Source organism: Oncorhynchus keta, chromosome 33, assembly GCF_023373465.1.
Source record: "Oncorhynchus keta strain PuntledgeMale-10-30-2019 chromosome 33, Oket_V2, whole genome shotgun sequence".
Lineage (NCBI taxonomy): Eukaryota > Metazoa > Chordata > Actinopteri > Salmoniformes > Salmonidae > Oncorhynchus > Oncorhynchus keta.
The window spans coordinates 17130277-17157033 of record NC_068453.1 but is presented as its reverse complement, the minus strand read 5'-3'; the positions used below and the strand labels follow the sequence as shown (position 1 = coordinate 17157033).

The 26757-nt window shown below is 49.3% G+C and overlaps 2 protein-coding genes across 52 annotated transcripts in view; one reads left to right on the top strand and one right to left on the bottom strand.

Annotated features, from left to right (window-relative positions):
- The window catches only part of LOC118365963 (USP6 N-terminal-like protein), a 71852-nt gene extending 46119 nt beyond the window's left edge, over nt 1–25733 (bottom strand). Inside the window, exon 1 of one of the 2 annotated variants that reach the window (XM_052492162.1) lies at nt 25582–25733. In XM_052492162.1, the coding sequence (XP_052348122.1) occupies nt 25582–25585 (4 nt within the window). In that variant the 5' untranslated portion in view covers nt 25586–25733. Of the gene's footprint in view, nt 1–4793; nt 4937–25581 lie in introns of those variants that run through there. The other variant, XM_052492160.1, reaches the window with a different exon arrangement.
- LOC127914619 (uncharacterized) lies at nt 5096–6907 on the top strand. Of its 50 annotated transcripts, none has more exons than XM_052492194.1 (4): nt 5096–5454; nt 5548–5702; nt 5951–6136; nt 6261–6907. In XM_052492194.1, exons 1-4 carry the CDS (start codon nt 5096–5098, stop codon nt 6476–6478), a joined length of 918 nt encoding a protein of 305 aa, XP_052348154.1. In that variant the 3' UTR covers nt 6479–6907. The 50 variants fall into 50 exon arrangements, with proteins under 50 accessions (XP_052348154.1, XP_052348167.1, XP_052348155.1 ...); XM_052492207.1 differs by having other exon boundaries at nt 5548–5765; nt 6044–6136; nt 6230–6906; XM_052492195.1 differs by having other exon boundaries at nt 5486–5702; nt 6013–6136; nt 6261–6905.
- Nucleotides 25734–26757: the final 1024 nt, after the last annotated feature.

Below are 26757 nucleotides of genomic sequence, written 5' to 3'. Positions count from 1 at the left end.
CTGGACTGTAATACTGCTCCTAGCTCCTACACAGGGCTAAGAGAACAGAGCTTCGATACACAGGGCTAAGAGAACAGAGCTTAGACACACGGGGCTAAGAGAACAGAGCTTAGATACACGGGGCTAAGAGAACAGAGCTTAGACACACGGGGCTAAGAGAACAGAGCTTAGACACACGGGGCTAAGAGAACAGAGCTTAGACACACGGGGCTAAGAGAACAGAGCTTAGACACACGGGGCTAAGAGAACAGAGCTTAGACACACGGGGCTAAGAGAACAGAGCTTAGACACACAGGGCTAAGAGAACAGAGCTTAGATACACGGGGCTAAGAGAACAGAGCTTAGACACACGGGGCTAAGAGAACAGAGCTTAGACACACGGGGCTAAGAGAACAGAGCTTAGACACATGGGGCTAAGAGAACAGAGATCAGATACACGGGGCTAAGAGAACAGAGCTTAGACACACGGGGCTAAGAGAACAGAGCTTAGACACACGGGGCTAAGAGAACAGAGCTTAGACACACAGGGCTAAGAGAACAGAGCTTAGATACACGGGGCTAAGAGAATAGAGCTTAGATACACAGGGCTAAGAGAATAGAGCTTCGATACACAGGGCTAAGAGAATAGAGATTCGATACACAGGGCTAAGAGAACAGAGCTTAGATACACAGGGCTAAGAGAATAGAGGTTCGATACACGGGGCTAAGAGAATAGAGGTTCGATACACGGGGCTAAGAGAATAGAGCTTAGACACACGGGGCTAAGAGAATAGAGCTTAGATACACCGGGCTAAGAGAACAGAGCTTACATACACAGGACTAAGATACACAGGGCTAAGAGAACAGAGCTTAGATACACCGGGCTAAGAGAACAGAGCTTAGATACACCGGGCTAAGAGAATAGAGCTTCGATACACAGGGCTAAGAGAATAGAGCTTCGATACACAGGGCTAAGAGAACAGAGCTTCGATACACGGAGCTAAGAGAACAGAGCTTCGATACCCAGGGCTAAGAGAACAGAGCTTAGACACACAGGGCTAAGAGAACAGAGCTTAGATACACCGGGCTAAGAGAACAGAGCTTCGATACCCAGGGCTAAGAGAACAGAGCTTAGACACACCGGGCTAAGAGAACAGAGCTTCGATACCCAGGGCTAAGAGAACAGAGCTTCGATACCCAGGGCTAAGAGAACAGAGCTTCGATACACAGGGCTAAGAGAACAGAGCTTCGATACACAGGGCTAAGAGAACAGAGCTTAGATACACCGGGCTAAGAGAACAGAGCTTCGATACCCAGGGCTAAGAGAACAGAGCTTCGATACCCAGGGCTAAGAGAACAGAGCTTTGATACACAGGGCTAAGAGAACAGAGCTTCGATACACAGGGCTAAGAGAACAGAGCTTCGATATACAGGGCTAAGAGAACAGAGCTTCGATACACAGGGCTCAGAGAACAGAGCTTCGATACACAGGGCTAAGATACACAGGGCTAAGAGAATAGAGCTTAGATACACAGGGCTAAGAGAACAGAGCTTAGATACACAGGGCTAAGAGAACAGAGCTTAGACAAAGGGCTAAGAGAACAGAGCTTAGACACACAGGGCTAAGAGAACAGAGCTTAGACACACAGGGCTAAGAGAATAGAGCTTCGATACACAGGGCTAAGAGAACAGAGCTTAGACACACGGGGCTAAGAGAATAGAGCTTAGATACACAGGGCTAAGAGAACAGAGCTTAGATACACAGGGCTAAGAGAACAGAGCTTGGACACACAGGGCTAAGAGAATAGAGCTTCGATACACAGGGCTAAGAGAACAGAGCTTAGATACACAGGGCTAAGAGAACAGAGCTTAGACACACGGGGCTAAGAGAACAGAGCTTAGATACACAGGGCTAAGAGAACGGAGCTTAGACACACAGGGCTAAGAGAACAGAGCTTCGATACACAGGGCTAAGAGAACAGAGCTTAGACACACGGGGCTAAGAGAATAGAGCTTAGATACACGGGGCTAAGAGAACAGAGCTTAGATACACAGGGCTAAGAGAACAGAGCTTAGACACACAGGGCTAAGAGAATAGAGCCTCGATACACAGGGCTAAGAGAACAGAGCTTAGACACACGGGGCTAAGTGAATAGAGCTTAGAGACACGGGGCTAAGAGAACAGAGCTTAGATACACAGGGCTAAGATAATAGAGCTTAGATACACAGGGCTAAGAGAACAGAGCTTAGATACACAGGGCTAAGAGAACAGAGCTTAGATACACAGGGCTAAGAGAACAGAGCTTAGACACACAGGGCTAAGAGAATAGAGCTTCGATACACAGGGCTAAGAGAATAGAGCTTCGATACACAGGGCTAAGAGAATAGAGCTTCGATACACAGGTCTAAGAGAATAGAGTTTCGATACACAGGGCTAAGATACACAGGGCTAAGAGAACAGAGCTTAGATACACAGGGCTAAGAGAATAGAGCTTAGACACACAGGGCTAAGAGAACAGAGCTTAGACACACAGGGCTAAGAGAACAGAGCTTAGACACACAAGGCTAAGAGAACAGAGCTTAGACATACAGGGCTAAGAGAACAGAGCTTAGACACACAGGGCTAAGAGAACAGAGCTTAGACACACAGGGCTAAGAGAACAGAGCTTAGATACACAGGGCTAAGAGAACAGAGCTTAGACACACGGGGCTAAGAGAACAGAGCTTAGACACACGGGGCTAAGAGAACAGAGCTTAGACACACGGGGCTAAGAGAACAGAGCTTAGACACACGGGGCTAAGAGAACAGAGCTTAGATACACAGGGCTAAGAGAATAGAGCTTAGACACACAGGGCTAAGAGAACAGAGCTTAGATACACAGGGCTAAGAGAACAGAGCTTAGACACACGGGGCTAAGAGAACAGAGCTTAGACACACGGGGCTAAGAGAACAGAGCTTAGACACACGGGGCTAAGAGAACAGAGCTTAGACACACGGGGCTAAGAGAACAGAGCTTAGATACACAGGGCTAAGAGAATAGAGCTTAGACACACAGGGCTAAGAGAACAGAGCTTAGATACACAGGGCTAAGAGAACAGAGCTTAGACACACGGGGCTAAGAGAACAGAGCTTAGACACACGGGGCTAAGAGAACAGAGCTTAGACACACGGGGCTAAGAGAACAGAGCTTAGATACACAGGGCTAAGAGAACAGAGCTTAGACACACAGGGCTAAGAGAATAGAGCTTAGATACACAGGGCTAAGAGAACAGAGCTTAGACACACAGGGCTAAGAGAACAGAGCTTAGACACACAGGGCTAAGAGAACAGAGCTTAGACACACAGGGCTAAGAGAACAGAGCTTAGACACACAGGGCTAAGAGAATAGAGCTTAGATACACAGGGCTAAGAGAACAGAGCTTAGACACACAGGGCTAAGAGAACAGAGCTTAGACACACAGGGCTAAGAGAACAGAGCTTAGACACAGGGCTAAGAGAACAGAGCTTAGACACACAGGGCTAAGAGAACAGAGCTTAGACACACGGGGCTAAGAGAACAGAGCTTAGACACAGGGCTAAGAGAACAGAGCTTAGACACAGGGCTAAGAGAACAGAGCTTAGATACACAGGGCTAAGAGAACAGAACTTAGACACACAGGGCTAAGAGAACAGAGCTTAGACACACGGGGCTAAGAGAACAGAGCTTAGACACAGGGCTAAGAGAACAGAGCTTAGACACACAGGGCTAAGAGAACAGAGCTTAGATACACAGGGCTAAGAGAACAGAACTTAGATACACAGGGCTAAGAGAACAGAACTTAGATACACGGGGCTAAGAGAACAGAGCTTAGACACACAGGGCTAAGAGAACAGAGCTTAGACACACAGGCCTAAGAGAACAGAGCTTAGACACACAGGCCTAAGAGAACAGAGCTTAGACACACAGGCCTAAGAGAACAGAGCTTAGACACACAGGCCTAAGAGAACAGAGCTTAGGGCTAAGAGAACAGAGCTTAGACACAGGGCTAAGAGAACAGAGCTTAGACACAGGGCTAAGAGAACAGAGCTTAGACACACGGGGCTAAGAGAACAGAGCTTAGACACACGGGGCTAAGAGAACAGAGGCAGCCTTTGTTAAGGAGATTATTGAGGCCTAGATGTCTTTAAAATAACACACATCACAACCCATATATAATCACTAGCCAGTAGCCTGAATGGGGATATAGAGTGTTACGGCTCCACCGAGAGCCCAGGTGATTCTCCTCAGAGTGTAGACTGAGCTTTTGGCAGTGAAAAGCATTAGCCATTCATTAGTGCCCACAGCCCAACACTGACCCCTCAGAGCTGGTCCAATCAGCAGACAGGACTAGATCGGGGTCACCAAGTGTCCCATTACCCCAGGGAACCTTCCTTCATTATTAACTACTCACCGGACACACACACACACACACACACACACACACACACACACACACACACACACACACACACACACACACACACACACACACACACACACACACACACACACACACACACACACACACACACACACACACAGCTATTACAGCAGTACCAAGGGAGTCTCTTTCTCTCTGGCCAACTCTCTCATACACAGACACACAAGGGATCTGTCAGAAGTTAATTGCATTCATTTTGAGGGACACGGTACAGCTAACGTACAACACAGTCAGATACACACAGAGGCAGACACACTCAGACAGACAGACACACTCAGACAGAAGCACACACACAAAAGAAAGAAAGGCATTTCACTCTACTTGTCCATGAGACAATAAAACTTGAAACACACCTCCGTATCTGGCGGCTGCTCTGCGTCGGGAGGGAGACACCAGCTCCCTGACCATATGAAGCACCTGCATGCTCATAGTGGGGAGGGGCCAACCATGTACACCGGGCGTGGGGAGCCCACTCTCGCCCTCCCGACAACCTCCTCCCTCACAGGGTCCTCTGACATCATCCCAATGTCTTAAAAGTCAAGCCCATCTTATTCCCAGGCACCAGGTTTAGGGTCCACAGAGCCCGGATCTTCCCCCAGTCCTAGTTCCTCTCTTTGGGGTGGAGTAGTGGCGGCAGCCCCTCAAGGTTCCAAGGATGATTCCAAGGTTAGCTTTAGCCTCCAGTTCCACCCAGTCATCCCTAAGCCTTTTTCCTCTCTGCTCCGATCCAACCTCCCTCTCTCCTCAGTCGCTCTCAGCACCAGCAGCAAGCCCTCAACACTCCCTTACGCGATCACACATGCACGTCCCTAGCACTCACACACACTTTCTCTCCTACCCTGCTACATGTGAATATCTACGACAGTCACATTTAGGTCGACCTAGAGAGGCAGTCTGTTCTAAGACACTGAAGGCAGTCTGCATCACTGCTCTTCCTCTCCTCTCTCTCCAGGGGTCAGCGGTTGTTCCTGTCCAGGTAGATGATCGCCTCCCATCCTCCTACGGCTCTCATATGTCCAGTAATACCAGACCACCGCTCTCACAGGTCCAGCAATACCAGACCACCGCTCTCACAGGTCCAGCAATACCAGACCACCGCTCTCACAGGTCCAGCAATACCAGACCACCGCTCTCACAGGTCCAGCAATACCAGACCACCGCTCTCACAGGTCCAGCAATACCAGACCACCGCTCTCACAGGTCCAGCAATACCAGACCACCGCTCTCACAGGTCCAGCAATACCAGACCACCGCTCTCACAGGTCCAGCAATACCAGACCACCGCTCTCACAGGTCCATTAATACCCAGACCACCGCTCTCACAGGTCCAGCAATACCAGACCACTGCTCACAGGTCCAGCAATACCAGACAACTGCTCTCACAGGTCCAGGTAAAGCAGACAACTGCTCTCACAGGTCCAGGTAAAGCAGACAACTGCTCTCACAGGTCCAGGTAAAGCAGACCACCGCTCTCACAGGTCCATTAATACCCAGACCACCGCTCTCACAGGTCCAGCAATACCAGACCACCGCTCTCACAGGTCCAGCAATACCAGACCACCGCTCTCACAGGTCCAGCAATACCAGACCACCGCTCTCACAGGTCCAGCAATACCAGACCACCGCTCTCACAGGTCCAGCAATACCAGACCACCGCTCTCACAGGTCCAGCAATACCAGACCACCGCTCTCACAGGTCCAGCAATACCAGACCACCGCTCTCACATGTCCAGCAATACCAGACCACCGCTCTCACAGGTCCAGCAATACCAGACCACCGCTCTCACAGGTCCAGCAATACCAGACCACCGCTCTCACAGGTCCAGCAATACCAGACCACCGCTCTCACAGGTCCAGCAATACCAGACCACTGCTCTCACAGGTCCAGGTAAAGCAGACAACTGCTCTCACAGGTCCAGGTAAAGTAGACCACTGCTCTCACAGGTCCATTAATACCCAGACCACCGCTCTCACACACAATGTCATCTCAACCCGACGGCTGGGAGCTGGAGGTCGTTGGTTTGTTAGCTGCCGTTAGCTGCTCTTCTGAGACTCTCAGGTTCAGCGGAGAGAGAGGGTGTGTTCTTTTCCCCAGTCGGTGCTCCCACAAACAGAACACACACTTATCTTGTTCGGCAGAGGCAATAGAGTTGAACACGCACCCAGCTCTCAGGAACACATGAAGGAGACTGTCAGATCGATCTCTGTTGCTCTCCCTCTCTGTTCAGAGAGCTGTGCTGTAGCAGTACACCTGGCTGGCAGAACAGATGAAGGTGGTTTGGATCAATAGCAGCAGTATCCCTGCTCCAAAGACACGCCACTCTGCTCACATCCACAGCAAGCTAGCTCATTGGGGTAAGGCAGTCAGTCCACCCAACTCTCATTGTTCTCTCTCCCTGTTTATTACTCTCTCACTTCTCGCTCTCTCCCAGAACACTGCTCACTCCCTATCTCGCTGTTCCTCTCTTGTTCCCACCCTCGTTCTCTCCTTCCAAATTGATTTAATGGGAGTACATCCTCATTCACGGACAGCCCCGCTCTCCCCCCTCTGCCTCAATCTCTCCTCTCCCTCCCTCCCTCCCTCTGTTTTTCTCCCCCTCTCCTTCTCCGTTGCTCCCCTCTTAGTAACGACGCGCTGCTCCACCGTCACTCTGAAGCCTGGTGCATGAACAGAACGGGGAAATACAGGGGAAGTCAAAACCAGCTGTATGTGATCATCAGTAGTCGTCTCTCTCTGTGTGTGTCCGAGTCTCCCCATCTCAAAACCAGCTGTATGTGATCATCAGTAGTTGTCTCTCTCTGTGTGTGTCTGAGTCTCCCCCGTCTCAAAACCAGCTGTATGTGATCATCAGTAGTCGTCTCTCTCTGTATGTGTCCGAGTCTCCCCCGTCTCAAAACCAGCTGTATGTGATCATCAGTAGTTGTCTCTCTCTGTGTGTGTCTGAGTCTCCCCCGTCTCAAAACCAGCTGTATGTGATCATCAGTAGTTGTCTCTCTCTGTATGTGTCCGAGTCTCCCCCGTCTCAAAACCAGCTGTATGTGATCATCAGTAGTTGTCTCTCTCTCTGTGTGTGTCCGAGTCTCCCCCGTCTCAAAACCAGCTGTATGTGATCATCAGTAGTTGTCTCTCTCTCTGTGTGTGTCCGAGTCTCCCCCCGTCTCAAAACCAGCTGTATGTGATCATCAGTAGTTGTCTCTCTCTCTGTGTGTGTCCGAGTCTCCCCCGTCTCAAAACCAGCTGTATGTGATCATCAGTAGTTGTCTCTCTCTGTGTGTGTCCGAGTCTCCCCCCGTCTCAAAACCAGCTGTATGTGATCATCAGTAGTTGTCTCTCTCTCTGTGTGTGTCCGAGTCTCCCCCGTCTCAAAACCAGCTGTATGTGATCATCAGTAGTTGTCTCTCTCTCTGTGTGTGTCCGAGTCTCCCCGTCTCAAAACCAGCTGTATGTGATCATCAGTGTGTGTGTCTGAGTCTCTCTCTGTATGTGATGTCAGTCTCCCCCGTCTCAAAACCAGCTGTATGTGATCATCAGTAGTTGTCTCTCTCTCTGTATGTGTCCGAGTCTCCCCGTCTCAAAACCAGCTGTATGTGATCATCAGTAGTCGTCTCGCTCTGTGTGTGTCCGAGTCTCCCCCCGTCTCAAAACCAGCTGTATGTGATCATCAGTAGTTGTCTCTCTCTCTGTGTGTGTCCGAGTCTCCCCCGTCTCAAAACCAGCTGTATGTGATCATCAGTAGTTGTCTCTCTCTCTCTGTGTGTCCGAGTCTCCCCCGTCTCAAAACCAGCTGTATGTGATCATCAGTAGTCGTCTCTCTCTGTGTGTGTCCGAGTCTCCCCCCCGTCTCAAAACCAGCTGTATGTGATCATCAGTAGTTGTCTCTCTCTCTGTGTGTGTCTGAGTCTCCCCCGTCTCAAAACCAGCTGTATGTGATCATCAGTAGTCGTCTCGCTCTGTGTGTGTGTCTGAGTCTCCCCCCGTCTCAAAACCAGCTGTATGTGATCATCAGTAGTTGTCTCTCTCTCTGTGTGTGTCTGAGTCTCCCCCGTCTCAAAACCAGCTGTATGTGATCATCAGTAGTCGTCTCGCTCTGTGTGTGTCCGAGTCTCCCCCGTCTCAAAACCAGCTGTATGGGATCATCAGTAGTCGTCTCGCTCTGTGTGTGTCCGAGTCTCCCCCCCGTCTCAACATCAGTAGTTGTCTCTCTCTCTGTATGTGTCCGAGTCTCCCCCGTCTCAAAACCAGCTGTATGTGATCATCAGTAGTTGTCTCTCTCTCTGTGTGTGTCTGAGTCTCCCCCGTCTCAAAACCAGCTGTATGTGATCATCAGTAGTCGTCTCGCTCTGTGTGTGTCCGAGTCTCCCCCCGTCTCAAAACCAGCTGTATGTGATCATCAGTAGTTGTCTCTCTCTCTGTATGTGTCCGAGTCTCCCCCGTCTCAAAACCAGCTGTATGTGATCATCAGTAGTTGTCTCTCTCTGTGTGTGTCCGAGTCTCCCCCGTCTCAAAACCAGCTGTATGTGATCATCAGTAGTTGTCTCTCTCTGTGTGTGTCTGAGTCTCCCCCCGTCTCAAAACCAGCTGTATGTGATCATCAGTAGTCGTCTCTCTCTCTGTGTGTGTCTGAGTCTCCCCCCGTCTCAAAACCAGCTGTATGTGATCATCAGTAGTCGTCTCTCTCTGTGTGTCCGAGTCTCCCCCCGTCTCGGTGTCTCTCCCCATGTCTCCCCCTCCGTCTCCCCATCTCCCTCAGTCTCTGCCTTCCCCTCTGTCTCCCTCCACTAATTTCCTGCACTCATCTTTCTGTTTATGATGGTTAATCAGATGATAACCATGGTGCTCTCCCAGAAGCATGTCTGGTGCGTTAAACCTGCCAATTGTCGCTACGCCCCAACACTATAGAGCACTGTCGCTACGCCCCAACACGATAGAGCACTGTCGCTACGTCCCAACACTATAGAGCACTGTCGCTACGTCCCAACACTATAGAGCACTGTCGCTACGTCCCAACACTATAGAGCACTGTCGCTACGCCCCAACACGATAGAGCACTGTCGCTACGTCCCAACACTATAGAGCACTGTCGCTACGTCCCAACACTATAGAGCACTGTCGCTACGCCCCAACACTATAGAGCACTGTTGCTATGTCCCAACACTATAGTGCACTGTTGCTATGCCCCAACACTATAGTGCACTGTTGCTATGCCCCAACACTATCCTGCTGTTGCTATCTGTCTGTGACCCTGACATGCTGGGAGTGTGGGGCCCATCACAGAGATAGAGCACCACCTCTAAGTCCCCTGGACAAACACACACACCGATACAACACAGTGTAGTGGACTTCAGCGTTTATTATCTAGTCTTGCTGGCCTCATCTTCTACAGTTCCCGTGTGCCGTCATATGCTGCCTTAATATGATCAACATAAACCTTTCTGACTAAGATAACCAAGGGAAATAAAAGGTATGCGCCTGTGTGTGTGTGTGTGTGTGTGTGTGTGTGTGTGTGTGTGTGTGTGTGTGTGTGTGTGTGTGTGTGTGTGTGTGTGTGTGTGTGTGTGTGTGTGTGTGTGTGTGTGTGTGTGTGTGTGCGTGTGTGTGTGCGTGCGTGCGTGCGTGCGTGCGTGCGTGCGTGCGTGCGTGCGTGCGTATCTGTACTGACCAAAGGCGTGCAAAGCAAGAGAGGTGAAGAGAGGAAGATCCGGCGAAGTATGGATTGATCTCCTGTCGATGGAGGAGACACACAAAGGCATATATCGACAGTCTCCCCTCTCTCCGACGGCCCCTCAGCCCTGGTCATAAGAGGGCCAGTCATACACACATCAAATCAATGGCCCCTCCACGGCGCTCTGTTCACACCTGCCTGACTGGGAAATGACAGATAAGTCCTTCAAAGCTGGGGAAACATCACCTCTTCAATCTAGGAGGAAGATGGAGTTCAGCCTGTCAACAGTCCTCAATCTATGAATCAGCAAAGGCTAGAAGGAACTGTCGGTGTGGGTTTTGGGTGGTTTTCGATTGAGGACACTCAAGATGGAACACACTCCAGAGGTCAAGATACCAGAAAGTGTCTCCAGAGACGAGGGAGGGATGAAAGGGAGAAAATTGAGAATGAGAAATGGGGAGAAAGAGCGAGCAAGGTAGGAGAAAACTAAACAAGAAACGGCAAATAGACTGATAGAGTAAGAGGGAAAAGAGAGTAGAGGTTTGCACAGGCTCATTTTCACTCACTGAAATCAGTCAAGAGACGTCTCCAATTTTAGCAGTCCAACATGAATACAGCTCTTTGATCGCTGTCGGTTTCCTGCTTGACAGTAGTAACTCCAATATCCCGAAACATTCCCTCTCTCTCCCTCCCTACATGCATCTCTCTCTCCAGCAGGTTCACTCCAGGTCGAGCTAGCTGACAAGGGGGCTAATGCACAAACAAATCAACGTGACAAAACGCTGAAAACAGCCAGTCGCTGTTAGCGTGGACCGGTAGGAACACACTGTAGAAGGCCAATAAGTACAGGAACTCTACACTAACAGTGTGTTGTATTCTGAACTAAACTGGCTTCCCTTACTCATCTCCTAACTTCCATGAACACTGATCTGATAGGTCAAAGCAACATGATAAATCCCAGTCCCCTGTCCCTTCCCTCCTCTCTCCCTTTCCTTCATCCTTCCTCTGTTCTGGCTCCGTGCCACAGGGCGCGAGGGAATGGAAGATGGGGGGGGGCAGCCTGGAAAAACATCACTGGGCTCCCTCACACTTCCTGTTTGCACCGTGTCACTTCCTGCTCTCAGGGTTTAACTTTCCAACCAATCAAAAGACTGCTATTATTCCACTGACTACTGTCCTGCTGCAATACCCACACTGCTCTGAGTCTCCAAACTCTACAATGACATCTGACCTTTCCTCATCTCTGAGCACTTTCAGTCCTCGCCCAAACCAGTTCTGGCCACTGACCATCTCACACCTCACTCTTACACTCTCAAAGGCCACTCCCACATCCAAGCCAGTCATCCCCCTCATCCAAACCAGGCCTCTGCCTCTACCAAAGTATACTCATCATCCCAAACCTGGCCTCACCCCTCACGCCTACATCTGTCCCTCCCTCTAACCCCATACTTTCCCTCTGGCAAGCCCAGTCTGTCCTTCACCCTACCCTCTGTAGCCAGAGTGACCTATACGCCACGGCATGTACAGAGCATCTGCTGTGGCCTTTTACAGGATGGTGAGAGATTCAGAGAGCCATAAAGGCTCTCTATGGGGAGAGCTGAGCAAACAGATGTGTGTGTGTGTGTGTGTGTGTGTGTGTGTGTGTGTGTGTGTGTGTGTGTGTGTGTGTGTGTGTGTGTGTGTGTGTGTGTGTGTGTGTGTGTGTTAGGAGGGTGGAGTTGTTTACATGCCAACAGTAAAATCAGCAGCTGCTAAAACAATGGAGCACTAGAGGTGGAGGTGACCATGATGTGTAGTCGTGCTGTGGGAGTTTATGAACGATACCCATGATGCTCTGCTCAGGCACGCTCGTGGTCAGCCAGCCGTTCATGCCTCTTCAGGTCTATCCCGGTTTGACATTGGTCGAGACGATGCGCGTCGTTCGTCATCGGTTGATGGGTTGCATGCCATTTGTCAGAGAGTGTGTGTGCGGTTACTCAATGCTCAGTAGGGTGTGTGTGTCATTTGTTATTGGTCATAGGGGTGGGGCCAGCTTGCCAATGGTCAGTGGAGGTGGGGGGGGGGTATTGGTCACGAGGTGTGAATGGTTTGGCCATTTGTCACAGGGTGCGGTAGGGTGGTTTCTCATTGGTTAAGGTGTGTTGTGTCCTCGCCACTAGGGAGACGGGAATGACTGCCTGAGCGCCAGCTATTTAAGAGCGTGCCAGCGTATGCTGCAGTGTAAGCCATGTGTGTTTAACAGCTCGCCTGTGTGTGATATGCATTCACCTCATCACAATTACAGCAATGTACACCACAAATGTGTGTGTGTGTGTGTGTGCGGGTCCTGGAGGTACAGATTTACAAGCCCCATTCATAAACCGCGGGTACATAGAAGACCCCGTACCGCTTTCGTTTGAACAGCCACATTGTTTATATGAGGCTTTCAAGGCAAAACACGACGCAAGTAAACCACCAGATTGAGCTAGATGTTTGAACACATGGGGTTCTGGTCAAAAGTAGTGTACTATATAGGGAATATGGTGCCCTTTGGGATGCGCGCTGAGAGAGTGGAATAACGGCGTGAGTAAATATGATGTGAATGAAGGCCCAGCCTGTCTCGGTTCTATACATAGTGCATGACCCAATCTGTCTGAACTCAACTCCAACACATGAACTATTGAGAGGTTCAACTTTGTGAGGAGCAGCAGGGTGCCAGGGTAGAGCTGGGAGTAGAGATCACCATGGCAACATGCAGACTACAACGCCCATGATAGGCCAACAACCAGCCTTATGGTAGTAGAAAAGTCACCACAATTACTGTGTGTGTGTGAGAGAATGTGGAGAGAGAGAAATGCTAATTGGTAATAGAATTGACTAATTCTATGAAAATGTCTGTCAGTAAGTATGTGTGTGTGTGTGTGTGTGTGTGTGTGTGTGTGTGTGTGTATAAAAACGTTTTATAAAAAACAGTCAATCATAATCACTAGTTAACTACACATGGTTGATGATATTACTAGATATTATCTAGCGTGTCCTGCGTTGCATATAATCTGACTGAGCATATAAGTATCTAAGTATCTGACTGAGCTGTGGTGGGCAGAAGCAGGCGCGTAAACATTCATTCAAACAGCACTTTTGTGCGTTTTGCCAGCAGCTCTTCGTTGTGCATCAAGCATTGCGCTGTTTATGACTTCAAGCCTATCAACTCCCGAGATTAGGCTAGCTAGTTAGCGCGCGCTAATAGCGTTTCAAACGTCACTCACTGAGCCTTCTAGTAGTTGTTCCCTTTGCTCTACATGGGTAACGCTGCTTCGATGGTGGCTGTTGTCGTTGTGTTGCTGGTTTGAGCTCAGGGAGGAGCGAGGAGAGGGACGAAAGCTATACTGTTACACTGGCAATACTAAAGTGCCTATAAGAACATCCAATAGTCAAAGGTTAATGAAATACAAATGGTATAGAGGGAAATAGTCCCATAATTCCTATAATAACTACAACCTAAAACTTCTTACCTGGGAATATTGAAGAATCATGTTAAAAGGAACCACCAGCTTTCATATGTTCTCATGTTCTGAGCAAGGAACTGAAACATTAGCTTTTTTACATGGCACATATTGCACATTTACTTTCTTCTCCAGTATTTAAACCAAATTGAACATGTTTCATTATTTACTTGAGGTTAAATTGATTTTATTGGTGTATTATATTACGTTAAAATAAGTGTTCATTTAGTATTGTTGTAATTTATTACATTATTACAAATAAATAAATAAATAAAATCAGCCGATTAATCGGTATCGTTGAAAAATCAATCGGTCGACATCTAGTGTGTGTGTGTGCGTCAGTCAGTGTGTACTGTACGTGTGTGTGTGTGTGTGTGTGTGTGTGTGTGTGTGTGTGTGTCAGTCAGTGTGCACTGTACGTGTGTGTGTGTCAGTCAGTGTGCACTGTACGTATGTGTGTGTGTGTCAGTCAGTGTGCACTGTACGTATGTGTGTGTGTGTCAGTCAGTGTGCACTGTACGTATGTGTGTGTGTGTCAGTCAGTGTGCACTGTACGTATGTGACCGAGTGTGTGTCCTCAGCCCAGAGTGTGTGTCCTCAGCCCAGAGTGTGTGTCCTCAGCCCAGAGTGTGTGTCCTCAGCCCAGAGTGTGTCCTCAGCCCAGAGTGTGTGTCCTCAGCCCAGAGTGTGTGTCCCCAGCCCAGAGTGTGTGTCCCCAGCCCAGTGTGTGTCCCCAGCCCAGTGTGTGTGTCCCCAGCCCAGAGTGTGTGTCCCCAGCCCAGAGTGTGTGTCCCCAGCCCAGAGTGTGTGTCCCCAGCCCAGAGTGTGTGTCCCCAGCCCAGAGTGTGTGTCCCCAGCCCAGTGTGTGTGTCCCGTGTCCCTGCTCCGTTGGTGAGATGCCCTGAGGACAGCTCAGAGGATCCATCTCCTCCTGCTGCTGTGTTTACTGCTAGATGTAATGATAATCCTGGGAGGCTTCCTTCCTGTTCCCCTCATCAACACACACTACAGCCCTACGAGAATAGCCATCATACCATCATCATCTACAGAGAAAAGCAGAGGCAGGCAGAGAGAGAGAGAGAGAGAGAAACAGGAAGCCAGGTCAGTCTAGTGGGAGACTTGGTTCCATTGTGAAAACAGAAGTGGGACTACGGCTCCACAGGAGGAACTGAGATCAGAGGATATGGGAGAGGACATAAACACTACCGTGCTAAAGCCCAAAACATAAACACTAGAATACTGCACTGCAGCAATGGACACAGGCAATACAGCAACGCTGGTACCTCTATACAGTAGCAGCAATAACCCATAGCAGCCGGTTGCTCCGGTTATAGACGGGTTGGTTGTTAAGCAACAAAAACCAACGCAAATCAGACAGGGTTGGCTTAGAACGTTGACCCTGTAAACTATATTTCGTCTCCAATGTTTATTGAAAACATTTTTTACATTTACATTTAAGTCATTTAGCAGACGCTCTTATCCAGAGCGACTTACAAATTGGTGCATACACCTTATGACAACCAGTGGAACAGCCACTTGCATCTAAATCTTGTTTCGCACCAGGAGCACTTGTCTCTCGAATACATCGTTAAAGTTGTTGGTTAGCTAGCTAGCGAAATGTAGCCATATTAACACGGACATCAGTCAAAATACCTAAATAAAAAAACACTGTATCAGGAACAAGATACAACGAGCTGAAACGCACCACCTCCGATTACCCACATGGCAGCTTGTCATTGTTGCTAACCAACTGGCCATCCAGAACCACAACACACCGCCCTCCGCCCCACTGAAGCGTGCGCACCGTTGTCATGCCGTTGTCAGCCAACCCATCTATATCTACTACAAACTGTCCTGCCTGTTAGAGGTGACACCTTCAACGTGAGATAAATCATTTACATTTTGTAGAAATAAGCTAAAACACTGTACTAACACCTATGTGGACTCTCCCATACTCAACCTTCTCAACTTGTTCAGGACACTGATAGACTAGTCCAACCTGTGCCACACAAATGAGCTTTGTCCCCCTGACAAATACTTCTCACTCCAGTAATTATCCCTGTGTCAGTCGGAGGGCCTGCTGGAGTGTCGCTGTGCTAAGCAGAGCTGTCCTGTCCAGAGACAGGGACGATAGCAGGCCTGGCCCGACACCAAGAGACAGAGAACCAGGGGTTGGACACTTTATCAGTGCCGACATTTCCCATGTTAGATTGTATAGCCCTAGACTGGGCCAAGTTAATGGACTGGAGGCCAACTGCATTTAACCAGGGCCAAGTATTAGCCGGTTAGAGTTCTGGGGCCTGGATTTAACCAGGGCCAAGTATTGGCCGGTTAGAGTTCTGGGGCCTGGATTTAACCAGGGCCAAGTATTAGCCGGTTAGAGTTCTGGGGCCTGGATTTAACCAGGACCAAGTATTAGCCGGTTAGAGTTCTGGGGCCTGGATTTAACCAGGGCCAAGTATTAGCCGGTTAGAGTTCTGGGGCCTGGATTTAACCAGGACCAAGTATTAGCCGGTTAGAGTTCTGGGGCCTGGATTTAACCAGGACCAAGTATTAGCCGGTTAGAGTTCTGGGGCCTGGATTTAACCAGGACCAAGTATTAGCCGGTTAGAGTTCTGGGGCCTGGATTTAACCAGGGCATTCAGAACATTTTTATTCAGTCAAAGTGTGTTCCAATAGCCTGTTAACACTAGCCCCGTTGTCATGGGGAACATGTTATCAGGCTGTCAGCAGGCTGTCAGAGAGCAGTGGTAGCCAGCATACTAGGCTAGCGGTGCTGTCTCAGTGCCCAGCAGATGGAGACCAGATGAGGCTTTAGAGGAGATAATGACCCTGGTCTGCACCCCGCCTAGCCACTGTGGACCCAACAGCACGCTAGCTACCGAATGACATCAGATCAGTTCTCAGCTCAGAGACAGAGGGGGCAGAGACAGAGACAGCAGAGAGAGAAGAGAGCAGAGAGCGATACTAGGAGATAACGTGACCTGTTGCCACAAGAAAAGGGCAACCAGTGAAGAACAAACACCATTGTAAATACAACCCATATTTATGCTTATTTATTTTCCCTTGTGCTCTTTAACCATTCATACATTGTTACTGTTTACTGTTAATTTTGATTGTTTATTTAACTTTTCTATATTATCGACCTCACTTGCTTTGGCAATGTTAACACGTGTGTCCCATGCCAATAAAGCCCCTTGAATTGAATTAAATAGAGAGAGAGAGAGAGAGAGAGAGAGAGAGAGAGAGAGCAGAGAGAGAGAGGAGAGAGAGAGCAGAGAGAGGGCAGAGAGGGAGAGAGAGCAGAGAGAGAGAGCAGAGAGAGGGCAGAAAAAGAGAGAGGGCAGAGAGAGAAGGCAGAGAGGGAGAGAGAGAGGGCAGAGAGAGAGAAGAGAGAGAGAGAGGAGAGCAGAGAGAAAGAGAGAGCAGAGAGAAAGAGAGGGCAGAGAGAAGAGAGACAGAGAGAGAGGGGGGGGCAGAGACAGAGAGAGAGGGGGGGCAGAGACAGAGAGAGAGGGGGGGGCAGAGACAGAGAGAAAGGGGGGCAGAGACAGAGAGAGAGAGAGAGGAGGGGGCAGAGAGAGAGAGAGGGGCAGAGACAGAGAGAGAAGGGGGCAGAGAGACAGAGATAGAAGGGGGCAGAGAGAGAGAGAGAGGGGGAGGGGCAGAAACAGAGAGAGAGAGAGGGGGCAGAGACAGAGAGAGGGGGCAGAGACAGAAAGAGAAGGGTGGCAGAGAGACAGAGAGAGAAGGGGGCAGAGAGAGAGAGAGAGAGGGGGGAGACAGAGAGAGAAGGGGGGCAGAGAGAGAGAGAGAGAGAGGGGGCAGAGAGAGAGAGGGGGCAGAGACAGAGAGAGAGGGGGGAGCAGAGAGAGAGGGGCAGAGAGAGAGAGAGAGAGAGAGAGAGAGAGAGAGAGAGAGAGAGAGAGAGAGAGAGAGAGAGAGATGAGAAAACAAAAAGATAATTACTTAACACATTGGAAAGAATTAACAAAAAAACAGAGCAAACTAGAATGCTATTTGGCCCTACACAGAGAGTACACAGCGGCAGAATACCTGACCACTGTGACTGACCCAAAATTAAGGAAAGCTTTGACTATGTACAGACTCAGTGAGCATAGCCTTGCTATTGAGAAAGGCCGCCGTAGGCAGACATGGCTCTCAAGAGAAGACAGGCTATGTGCTCACTGCCCACAAAATGAGGTGGAAACTGAGCTGCACTTCCTAACCTCCTGCCCAATGTATGACCATATTAGAGAGACATATTTCCCCAGATCACACAGATCCACAAAGAATTCGAAAACATATCCAATTTTGAAAAACTCCCATACCTACTGGGTGAAATTCCACAGTGTGCCATCACAGCAGCAAGATTTGTGACCTGTTGCCACGAGAAAAGGGCAACCAGTGAAGAACAAACACCATTGTAAATACAACCCATATTTATGCTTATTTATTTTATCTTGTGTCCTTTAATTATTTGTACATTGTGTATATATATATATATATATATATATATATATATATATATATGTATATATGTATGTATATATATATATATATATATATATATATAATATGACATTTGTAATGTCTTTACTGTTTTGAAACTGTTGTATGTGTAATGTTTACTGTTAATTTTTGTTGTTTTTCACTTTATATATTCACTTTGTATGTTGTCTACCTCACTTGCTTTGGCAATGTTAACACATGTTTCCCATGCCAATAAAGCCCTTGAATTGAATTGAATTGAATTGAGAGAGGGGGGCAGAAACAGAGAGAGAGGGGGGCAGAGACAGAGAGAGAGGGGGGCAGAGACAGAGAGAGAGGGGGGCAGAGACAGAGAGAGAGGGGGCAGAGACAGAGAGAGAGAGGGGGGGGCAGAGACAGAGAGAGAGAGAGGGGGCAGAGACAGAGAGAGAGACAGAGAGAGAAGGGGGCAGAGAGAGAGAGAGAGAGAGAGAGGGGGGCAGAAACAGAGAGAGAGGGGGGGCAGAGACAGAGAGAGAGGGGGGGCAGAGACAGAGAGAGGGGGCAGGACAGAGACAGAGACAGAGAGGGGGCAGAGACAGAGAGGGGGCAGAGACAGAGAGAAAGAGGGGGGCAGAGAGAAAGAGAGAGAGAGGGGGCAGAGACAGAGACAGAGAGGGGGCAGAGACAGAGACAGAGAGGGGGCAGAGACAGAGAGGGGGCAGAGACAGAGAGAAAGAGGGGGCAGAGAGAGAGGGGGCAGAGACAGAGAGAGAGGGGGCAGAGACAGAGAGAGAGAGAGGGGGCAGAGAGAGAGAGAGGGGGGCAGAGACAGAGAGGGGGGGCAGAGACAGAGAGAGAGAGAGGGGGGCAAAGACAGAGAGAGAGAGAGAGGGGGGGCAAAGACAGAGAGAGAGAGAGGGGGGCAGAGAGAGAGAGGGGGCAGAGACAGAGAGAGGGGGGCAGAGACAGAGAGAGAGGGGGGCAGAGACAGAGAGAGAGGGGGCAGAGACAGAGAGAGAGAGAGGGAGGGGGCAGAGACAGAGAGAGGGGGCAGAGGGGGGCAGAGACAGAGAGGGGGGCAGAGACAGAGAGAGGGGGGGGCAGAGACAGAGAGAGAGGGGGGGGCAGAGACAGAGAGAGAGGGGGTGGCTGGTGATAGCTAGACATCTGGTAACATTCATCACTCCCCCTTTCATCTCTACCTCCATAACCCAGACATGTGAAGTGTCTGGATTGTTTATCAAACACGGCTGGTCAGTAGGGAGAGGGGGGTGGAGAGAGAACTCTGGTTCCTTTGATATCTACACTACTGAAAGACCTCTACACTAACCAAAGGGCCTGTGTATAAGCATTCACAGTCCAGTCATTTCAAGGCTAAGAAAGAGCTACCCTTCACTGTGAGTATGCATGTTTTACATTAAAACAGAAAGCAGGTTTTTTTTAACCAATTGCTCAAAGCACTTTACAAAAGCCAACATCTTGTATCTGTCACAACTTTGTGAGATGCAGAGGCAACCTCTGTCCTCTCCCTCTGTCCCCTCACTCTGTCCCCCCCTCTGTCCTCTGTCCTCTCCCTCTGTCCCCTCACTCTGTCCCCTGTCCCCTCCCACTCTGTCCCCTCCCTCTGTCCCCTCCCTCTGTCCCCTCCCTCTGTCCCCTCCCTCTGTCCTCTGTCCCCTCCCATTCTGTCCCCTCCCTCTGTCCCCTCCCTCTGTCCCCTCCCTCTGTCCTCTCCCTCTGTCCCCTCACTCTGTCCCCCCCTCTGTCCTCTGTCCTCTCCCTCTGTCCCCTCACTCTGTCCCCTGTCCCCTCCCACTCTGTCCCCTCCCTCTGTCCCCTCCCTCTGTCCCCTCCCTCTGTCCTCTGTCCCCTCCCACTCTGTCCCCTCCCTCTGTCCCCTCCCTCTGTCCCCTCCCTCTGTCCCCTCCCTCTGTCCCCTCCCCCTGTCCCCTCCCTCTGTCCCCTCCCTCTGTCCCCCCTCTGTCCTCCCCCTGTCCCCTCCCCTCTGTCCTCCCCCTCTGTCCTCCCCCTCTGTCCTCCCCCTCTGTCCTCCCCTCTGTCCTCCCCCTCTGTCCTCCCCCTCTGTCCTCTCCACTCTTCCTTTCCAAATGCACAGGAAATTACTCCATCCAGAACGAGTCATCCTCATCGCCCGTCGCTCATTAACAGACTCGTTAGAGAGAGCATCATCTCCTCATCCTACAGGCTAACGGGCGGGTGGAGGCTAATTAGGGTAATTAACTAGGGATATCAACGAGGGCACAGTCACTGATTGAATTTACCAGAGGGACAGATAAATAATGAAAAGGGATAAAACCAAGCCGTTTTATCCCAGAGCACATCGTCTGCCGAGAAAGCAGATTGGGGGTCTCGGAGTACAACACGTGAACTATCAGCTTCTCCCGTGGGGTTACAGCAGAGTGTTGTGTTAGTGGTTTGGGTTGTTAGTGCTTGTTGTTTTGGTGCAGCCTGACCGACTCTGTAGCTGTGCTATTTGTGTTCTGACTGAAGTGGGGGATCAAAGCTGGGAAGGCCTTGCAGCATTTATCAGAGCAGGAAAAGTGATAGGCTACGCAGGGCCTGAGCACAGAACATAGAGACACACACACACTTTTCTGATACACACTCGGGAACTTTGATACGCCTGTAGAATATATTGTGTAAAACAATAGAAAGAAAAATGTGGCTAATCAAAACACATATCTTTTCTATAATCATGTTCATATTTTTCAATAGTCAAATGAAAGAAATGTGTTACTGAAATCAAAATAGTACTGGTGTCACGGAGCAAGCTGGAGAATAGTACTGGTGTCACAGAGCAAGCTGGAGAATAGTACTGGTGTCACAGAGCAAGCTGGAGAATAGTACTGGTGTCACAGAGCAAGCTGGAGAATAGTCCTCGTGTCACAGAGCAAGCTGGAGAATAGTACTGGTGTCACAGAGCAAGCTGGAGAATAGTACTGGTGTCACAGAGCAAGCTGGAGAATAGTACTGGTGTCACAGAGCAAGCTGGAGAATAGTACTGGTGTCACAGAGCAAACTGGAGAATAGTACTGGTGTCACAGAGCAAGCTGGAGAATAGTACTGGTGTCACAGAGCAAGCTGGAGAATAGTACTGGTGTCACAGAGCAAGCTGGAGAATAGTACTGGTGTCACAGAGCAAACTGGAGAATAGTACTGGTGTCACAGAGCAAACTGGAGAATAGTACTGGTGTCACAGAGCAAGCTGGAGAATAGTACTGGTGTCACAGAGCAAGCTGGAGAATAGTACTGTTGTCACAGAGCAAGCTGGAGAATAGTACTGTTGTCACAGAGCAAGCTGGAGAATAGTACTGGTGTCACAGAGCAAGCTGGAGAATAGTACTGGTGTCACAGAGCAAGCTGGAGAATAGTACTGGTGTCACAGAGCAAGCTGGAGAATAGTACTGGTGTCACAGAGCAAGCTGGAGAATAGTCCTCGTGTCACAGAGCAAGCTGGAGAATAGTACTGGTGTCACAGAGCAAGCTGGAGAATAGTACTGGTGTCACAGAGCAAGCTGGAGAATAGTACTGGTGTCACAGAGCAAGCTGGAGAATAGTACTGGTGTCACAGAGCAAACTGGAGAATAGTACTGGTGTCACAGAGCAAGCTGGAGAATAGTACTGGTGTCACAGAGCAAGCTGGAGAATAGTACTGGTGTCACAGAGAAAGCTGGAGAATAGTACTGGTGTCACAGAGCAAACTGGAGAATAGTACTGGTGTCACAGAGCAAACTGGAGAATAGTACTGTTGTCACAGAGCAAGCTGGAGAATAGTACTGGTGTCACAGAGCAAGCTGGAGAATAGTACTGTTGTCACAGAGCAAGCTGGAGAATAGTACTGGTGTCACAGAGCAAGCTGGAGAATAGTACCGGTGTCACAGAGCAAGCTGGAGAATAGTACCGGTGTCACAGAGCAAGCTGGAGAATAGTACCGGTGTCACAGAGCAAGCTGGAGAATAGTACCGGTGTCACAGAGCAAGCTGGAGAATAGTACCGGTGTCACAGAGCAAGCTGGAGAATAGTACTGGTGTCACAGAGCAAGCTGGAGAATAGTACTGGTGTCACAGAGCAAGCTGGAGAATAGTACTGGTGTCACAGAGCAAGCTGGAGAATAGTACTGGTGTCACAGAGCAAGCTGGAGAATAGTACTGGTGTCACAGAGCAAGCTGGAGAATAGTACTGGTGTCACAGAGCAAGCTGGAGAATAGTACTGGTGTCACAGAGCAAGCTGGAGATTAGTACCGGTGTCACAGAGCAAGCTGGAGAATAGTACCGGTGTCACAGAGCAAGCTGGAGAATAGTACCGGTGTCACGGAGCAAGCTGGAGAATAGTACCGGTGTCACAGAGCAAGCTGGAGAATAGTACTGGTGTCACAGAGCAAGCTGGAGAATAGTACTGGTGTCACAGAGCAAGCTGGAGAATAGTACTGGTGTCACAGAGCAAGCTGGAGAATAGTACTGGTGTCACAGAGCAAGCTGGAGAATAGTACTGGTGTCACAGAGCAAGCTGGAGAATAGTACTGGTGTCACAGAGCAAGCTGGAGAATAGTACTGGTGTCACAGAGCAAGCTGGAGAATAGTACTGGTGTCACAGAGCAAGCTGGAGAATAGTACTGGTGTCACAGAGCAAGCTGGAGAATAGTACTGGTGTCACAGAGCAAGCTGGAGAATAGTACTGGTGTCACAGAGCAAGCTGGAGAATAGTACTGGTGTCACAGAGCAAGCTGGAGAATAGTACTGGTGTCACAGAGCAAGCTGGAGAATAGTACTGGTGTCACAGAGCAAGCTGGAGAATAGTACTGGTGTCACAGAGCAAGCTGGAGAATAGTACTGGTGTCACAGAGCAAGCTGGAGAATAGTACCGGTGTCACAGAGCAAGCTGGAGAATAGTACCGGTGTCACAGAGCAAGCTGGAGAATAGTACCGGTGTCACAGAGCAAACTGGAGAATAGTACCGGTGTCACAGAGCAAACTGGAGAATAGTACCGGTGTCACAGAGCAAACTGGAGAATAGTACCGGTGTCACAGAGCAAGCTGGAGAATAGTACTGGTGTCACAGAGCAAGCTGGAGAATAGTACCGGTGTCACAGAGCAAGCTGGAGAATAGTACCGGTGTCACAGAGCAAGCTGGAGAATAGTACCGGTGTCACAGAGCAAACTGGAGAATAGTACCGGTGTCACAGAGCAAACTGGAGAATAGTACCGGTGTCACAGAGCAAACTGGAGAATAGTACCGGTGTCACAGAGCAAGCTGGAGAATAGTACCGGTGTCACAGAGCAAGCTGGAGAATAGTACTGGTGTCACAGAGCAAGCTGGAGAATAGTACTGGTGTCACAGAGCAAGCTGGAGAATAGTACTGGTGTCACAGAGCAAGCTGGAGAATAGTACTGGTGTCACAGAGCAAGCTGGAGAATAGTACTGGTGTCACAGAGCAAGCTGGAGAATAGTACTGGTGTCACAGAGCAAGCTGGAGAATAGTACTGGTGTCACAGAGCAAGCTGGAGAATAGTACTGGTGTCACAGAGCAAGCTGGAGAATAGTACCGGTGTCACAGAGCAAGCTGGAGAATAGTACTGGTGTCACAGAGCAAGCTGGAGAATAGTACTGGTGTCACAGAGCAAGCTGGAGAATAGTACTGGTGTCACAGAGCAAGCTGGAGAATAGTACTGGTGTCACAGAGCAAGCTGGAGAATAGTACTGGTGTCACAGAACAAGCTGGAAAGCTTCATATGACACCAACGTTTACTTTGTAGCACCTACAGATGAAACACTATGGCGTCTTAAAGGAGGCCTGGACAACTTCAATTCTGATTTAATATACTAATGTCAACAATCCTTCCTCCAAAATACACACACGCTGCTCTGTGAATTTTACTTTTATATATATATAGAGATTTTTTTAGCTACTTTCATGAGGAATCACCAGGTGTGGTCCAAGAGTGGTTGCCCACCCAGTTCTCTCCTAACCCTCCTAGCCCAGCTCTACAGTGTGAGAGCACAGAGGTAGTAAGCTATAAATACCTGCTTAGCACCACGTTCCTGGCAGGTGTCTCATCTGTCACTATCAATTATATTTTCATCTATCACTCACAATCAGACACCTTGTGGCCCATGAGCACAGACCACGCGCACAGACCACGAGCACAGACCACGAGCACAGACCACGAGCACAGACCACGAGCACAGACCACGCGCACAGACCACGCGCACAGACCACGAGCACAGACCACGAGCACAGACCACGAGCACAGACCACGCGCACAGACCACGCGCACAGACCACGAGCACAGACCACGAGCACAGACCACGCTGTCCCACACTTCCCCTGCATGTTTATGAGCGTTGGAACTTGCAGAGGAAAAGGCAGTAGTCCAGTTCACTCTCTCAGCACTCCCCTCCACAGCATCTGGCTAATCCAATCACCTTACAGTAGAACACCACACATGCACAGGGTTGCCCCGGTAACCGATGAGCAACCCTTCAGCACCAGCCAGAGACCAAGCCTACGCAGAGCACTGCAGATAGAAATCAACTGTATGGAACAGACATGTCTATTATAGTAGAACGTGGACATATAGTGGACAATCGGGCCAGCTCTATGCAATACATTTATCTGAAATGCTCTTAAATATTTTTTTGCTTTGTTGAATCTGGAATCCGACTTGATAAAGAGCCGTGGGAAAAGTCCCTTTGAAAGAAGATATCCAGATAACAGCCAGATAACATTGGAAAAACAACGTTTTGGTCCTACGTGGACACACCTTTTCATTCCATTGACACCACTAACTTCATTCACACACACACACACACACACACACACACGAAGCTCTTAATTATTGCCCATGTATTCTGAGCCAAGACACATTCCAAGTGCAATATCTTAACATAGAACTGAGCAGAAGCTCAGACATGGTGTGATTCACAGCTCACTTTTCCATAGAATGCAGCATGTCCCATTAGACACTGTCAGATTCAACACCATAGACAAAGACGGCCCAGGCACAGCTGTACACACACACACACACACACACACACACACACACACGATGGAGTGTGCATCCTGCTACACCCCATGCCCCTTCCCATCATGCATTGCGGGGCTGGTTGATAGGTGATTGCCGTGGCGAGTCAAGGACGCAGCACTCTCTCCTCTCTGCCATATGGTTCAGCCACAGGGAGCAGGAGGTGCAGACAGACTGAGCCCATTTAACACCTCTCCACATGAAGCATCCATAGGCCACATGTAGTGGAGCGCTGTGGATCACAGAAGCATAGCAAGGAGCTACTTCTCTTTTCTCCAGCTTCTACCCAGACGGGTACGTCAAATAGCTACCAATGATAAAAAGGACTTTTCCCACTAGTGAGCTGAACCGAACAGTGTGAAACTGTGCAGGCCGGCACAGTACGGTTCAGGTTGGCTAGATGGTGTGAGAAGGGTAGTGACCTATGATAGCCCTGGCTGTGTTGTTGAGGGGCATGGTGAGGGGTTATAGGTACTTACTCATAGTGGAGGCCGGGGAACAGGGTAGGGCCCAGGCGGGGTTTTGGACAGGTGCGGTCGTTCTCCACAGGTGCCCTCCTAGAGGCACTCATGACCTGCAGAGAAGGAGAGGAGTCATTCAAATGAGCGGAGACCAAAACCAAACTAAGTAGGTTCTCAGACACAATTTAAATGTTTCAGAGACAAATGAGTAAGGTTTTTAGAGGCAACACACTGTCAAGAAGACAAATCATTATAACGTTCAGAAATATCATGATGTCTTTCATATGAGGAATCACATTAGACCTGCGTCACTGACTCCATGACGGGTACAATCTATCCTGTCCACCTCACTGCCATACACCCCTGGAGTGACGTGCTCCATGACACAAACACAGTACGTGCAGGGCACACACACACGATGAAGAGGATTAGAGACGACAGTTGGCATGATCATTAGTGTCATCATTGAGTTAGTAAGACAGGGTGCGGTGAGAGTGACCAGGCCTGTGTGTGTGTGTGTGTGTGTGTGTGTGTGTGTGTGTGTGTACTCACAAGGCCCAACCACCAGCCCACCAAACTAAACCTGTCTAAACCTGGTGTTCCTCTGTGGTGGGGTAATAACAGGTGATTGGATAGTGCTACAGATGCAAGCCAAGCAGGGGGAGGGAGGGGTCAATTACCTGGCTCATGTTGCCATGACACAACAGGGCAGAAGCCACAGAGGATCTGATTCTTCCTAGAGACCTCTGCTATTGGTCGAGCACAGGTCAGAAAAACACTTAAAGATGGAATCACCATTAGGGGAAACAACTCCACTGTTCGCACCCAGCGCCTTAGTCATCGTTTTGTTGATGAAAACAGAGGAGAGGAGAATTCACTAGCGTGGTTAAATAAATTGCAATGCATATTCTGCTGTCCTAATGTGTGTGCAATTTTGTCCGAGGGGAGAAAAAAACAGTTTGTTGTTTGCAGTAATTTCCCCATTGTTGTAATTTCACCAAACAGACATTGCAGTTTCACCAATTAAGGATTCCAGCTTTAATTAACAGAAGACAAACAAGCGCTGACATAGTTTCATGGGTCCAAAAATGCCAAAACTTAGAACTGTGTTCATGAATCCATGCTGTAAATATTAAGGGTATACACAGTGTACAAAACATTAAGAACACCTTCCTAATATGGACTCAAAAGTAG

Excerpts from the sequence above, each read along its gene's own strand:
- LOC127914619 (XM_052492165.1), top strand. The coding sequence starts at position 5,096 with ATGATTCCAAGGTTAGCTTTAGCCTCCAGTTCCACCCAGTCATCCCTA. Across the intron at positions 5,455-5,485 it reads TCCTCCTACGGCTCTCATAT|GTCCAGCAATACCAGACCAC; the intron begins GTCCAGTAATAC and ends CCGCTCTCACAG. Across the intron at positions 5,703-5,856 it reads CCAGACCACCGCTCTCACAG|GTCCAGGTAAAGCAGACAAC; the intron begins GTCCAGCAATAC and ends CTGCTCTCACAG.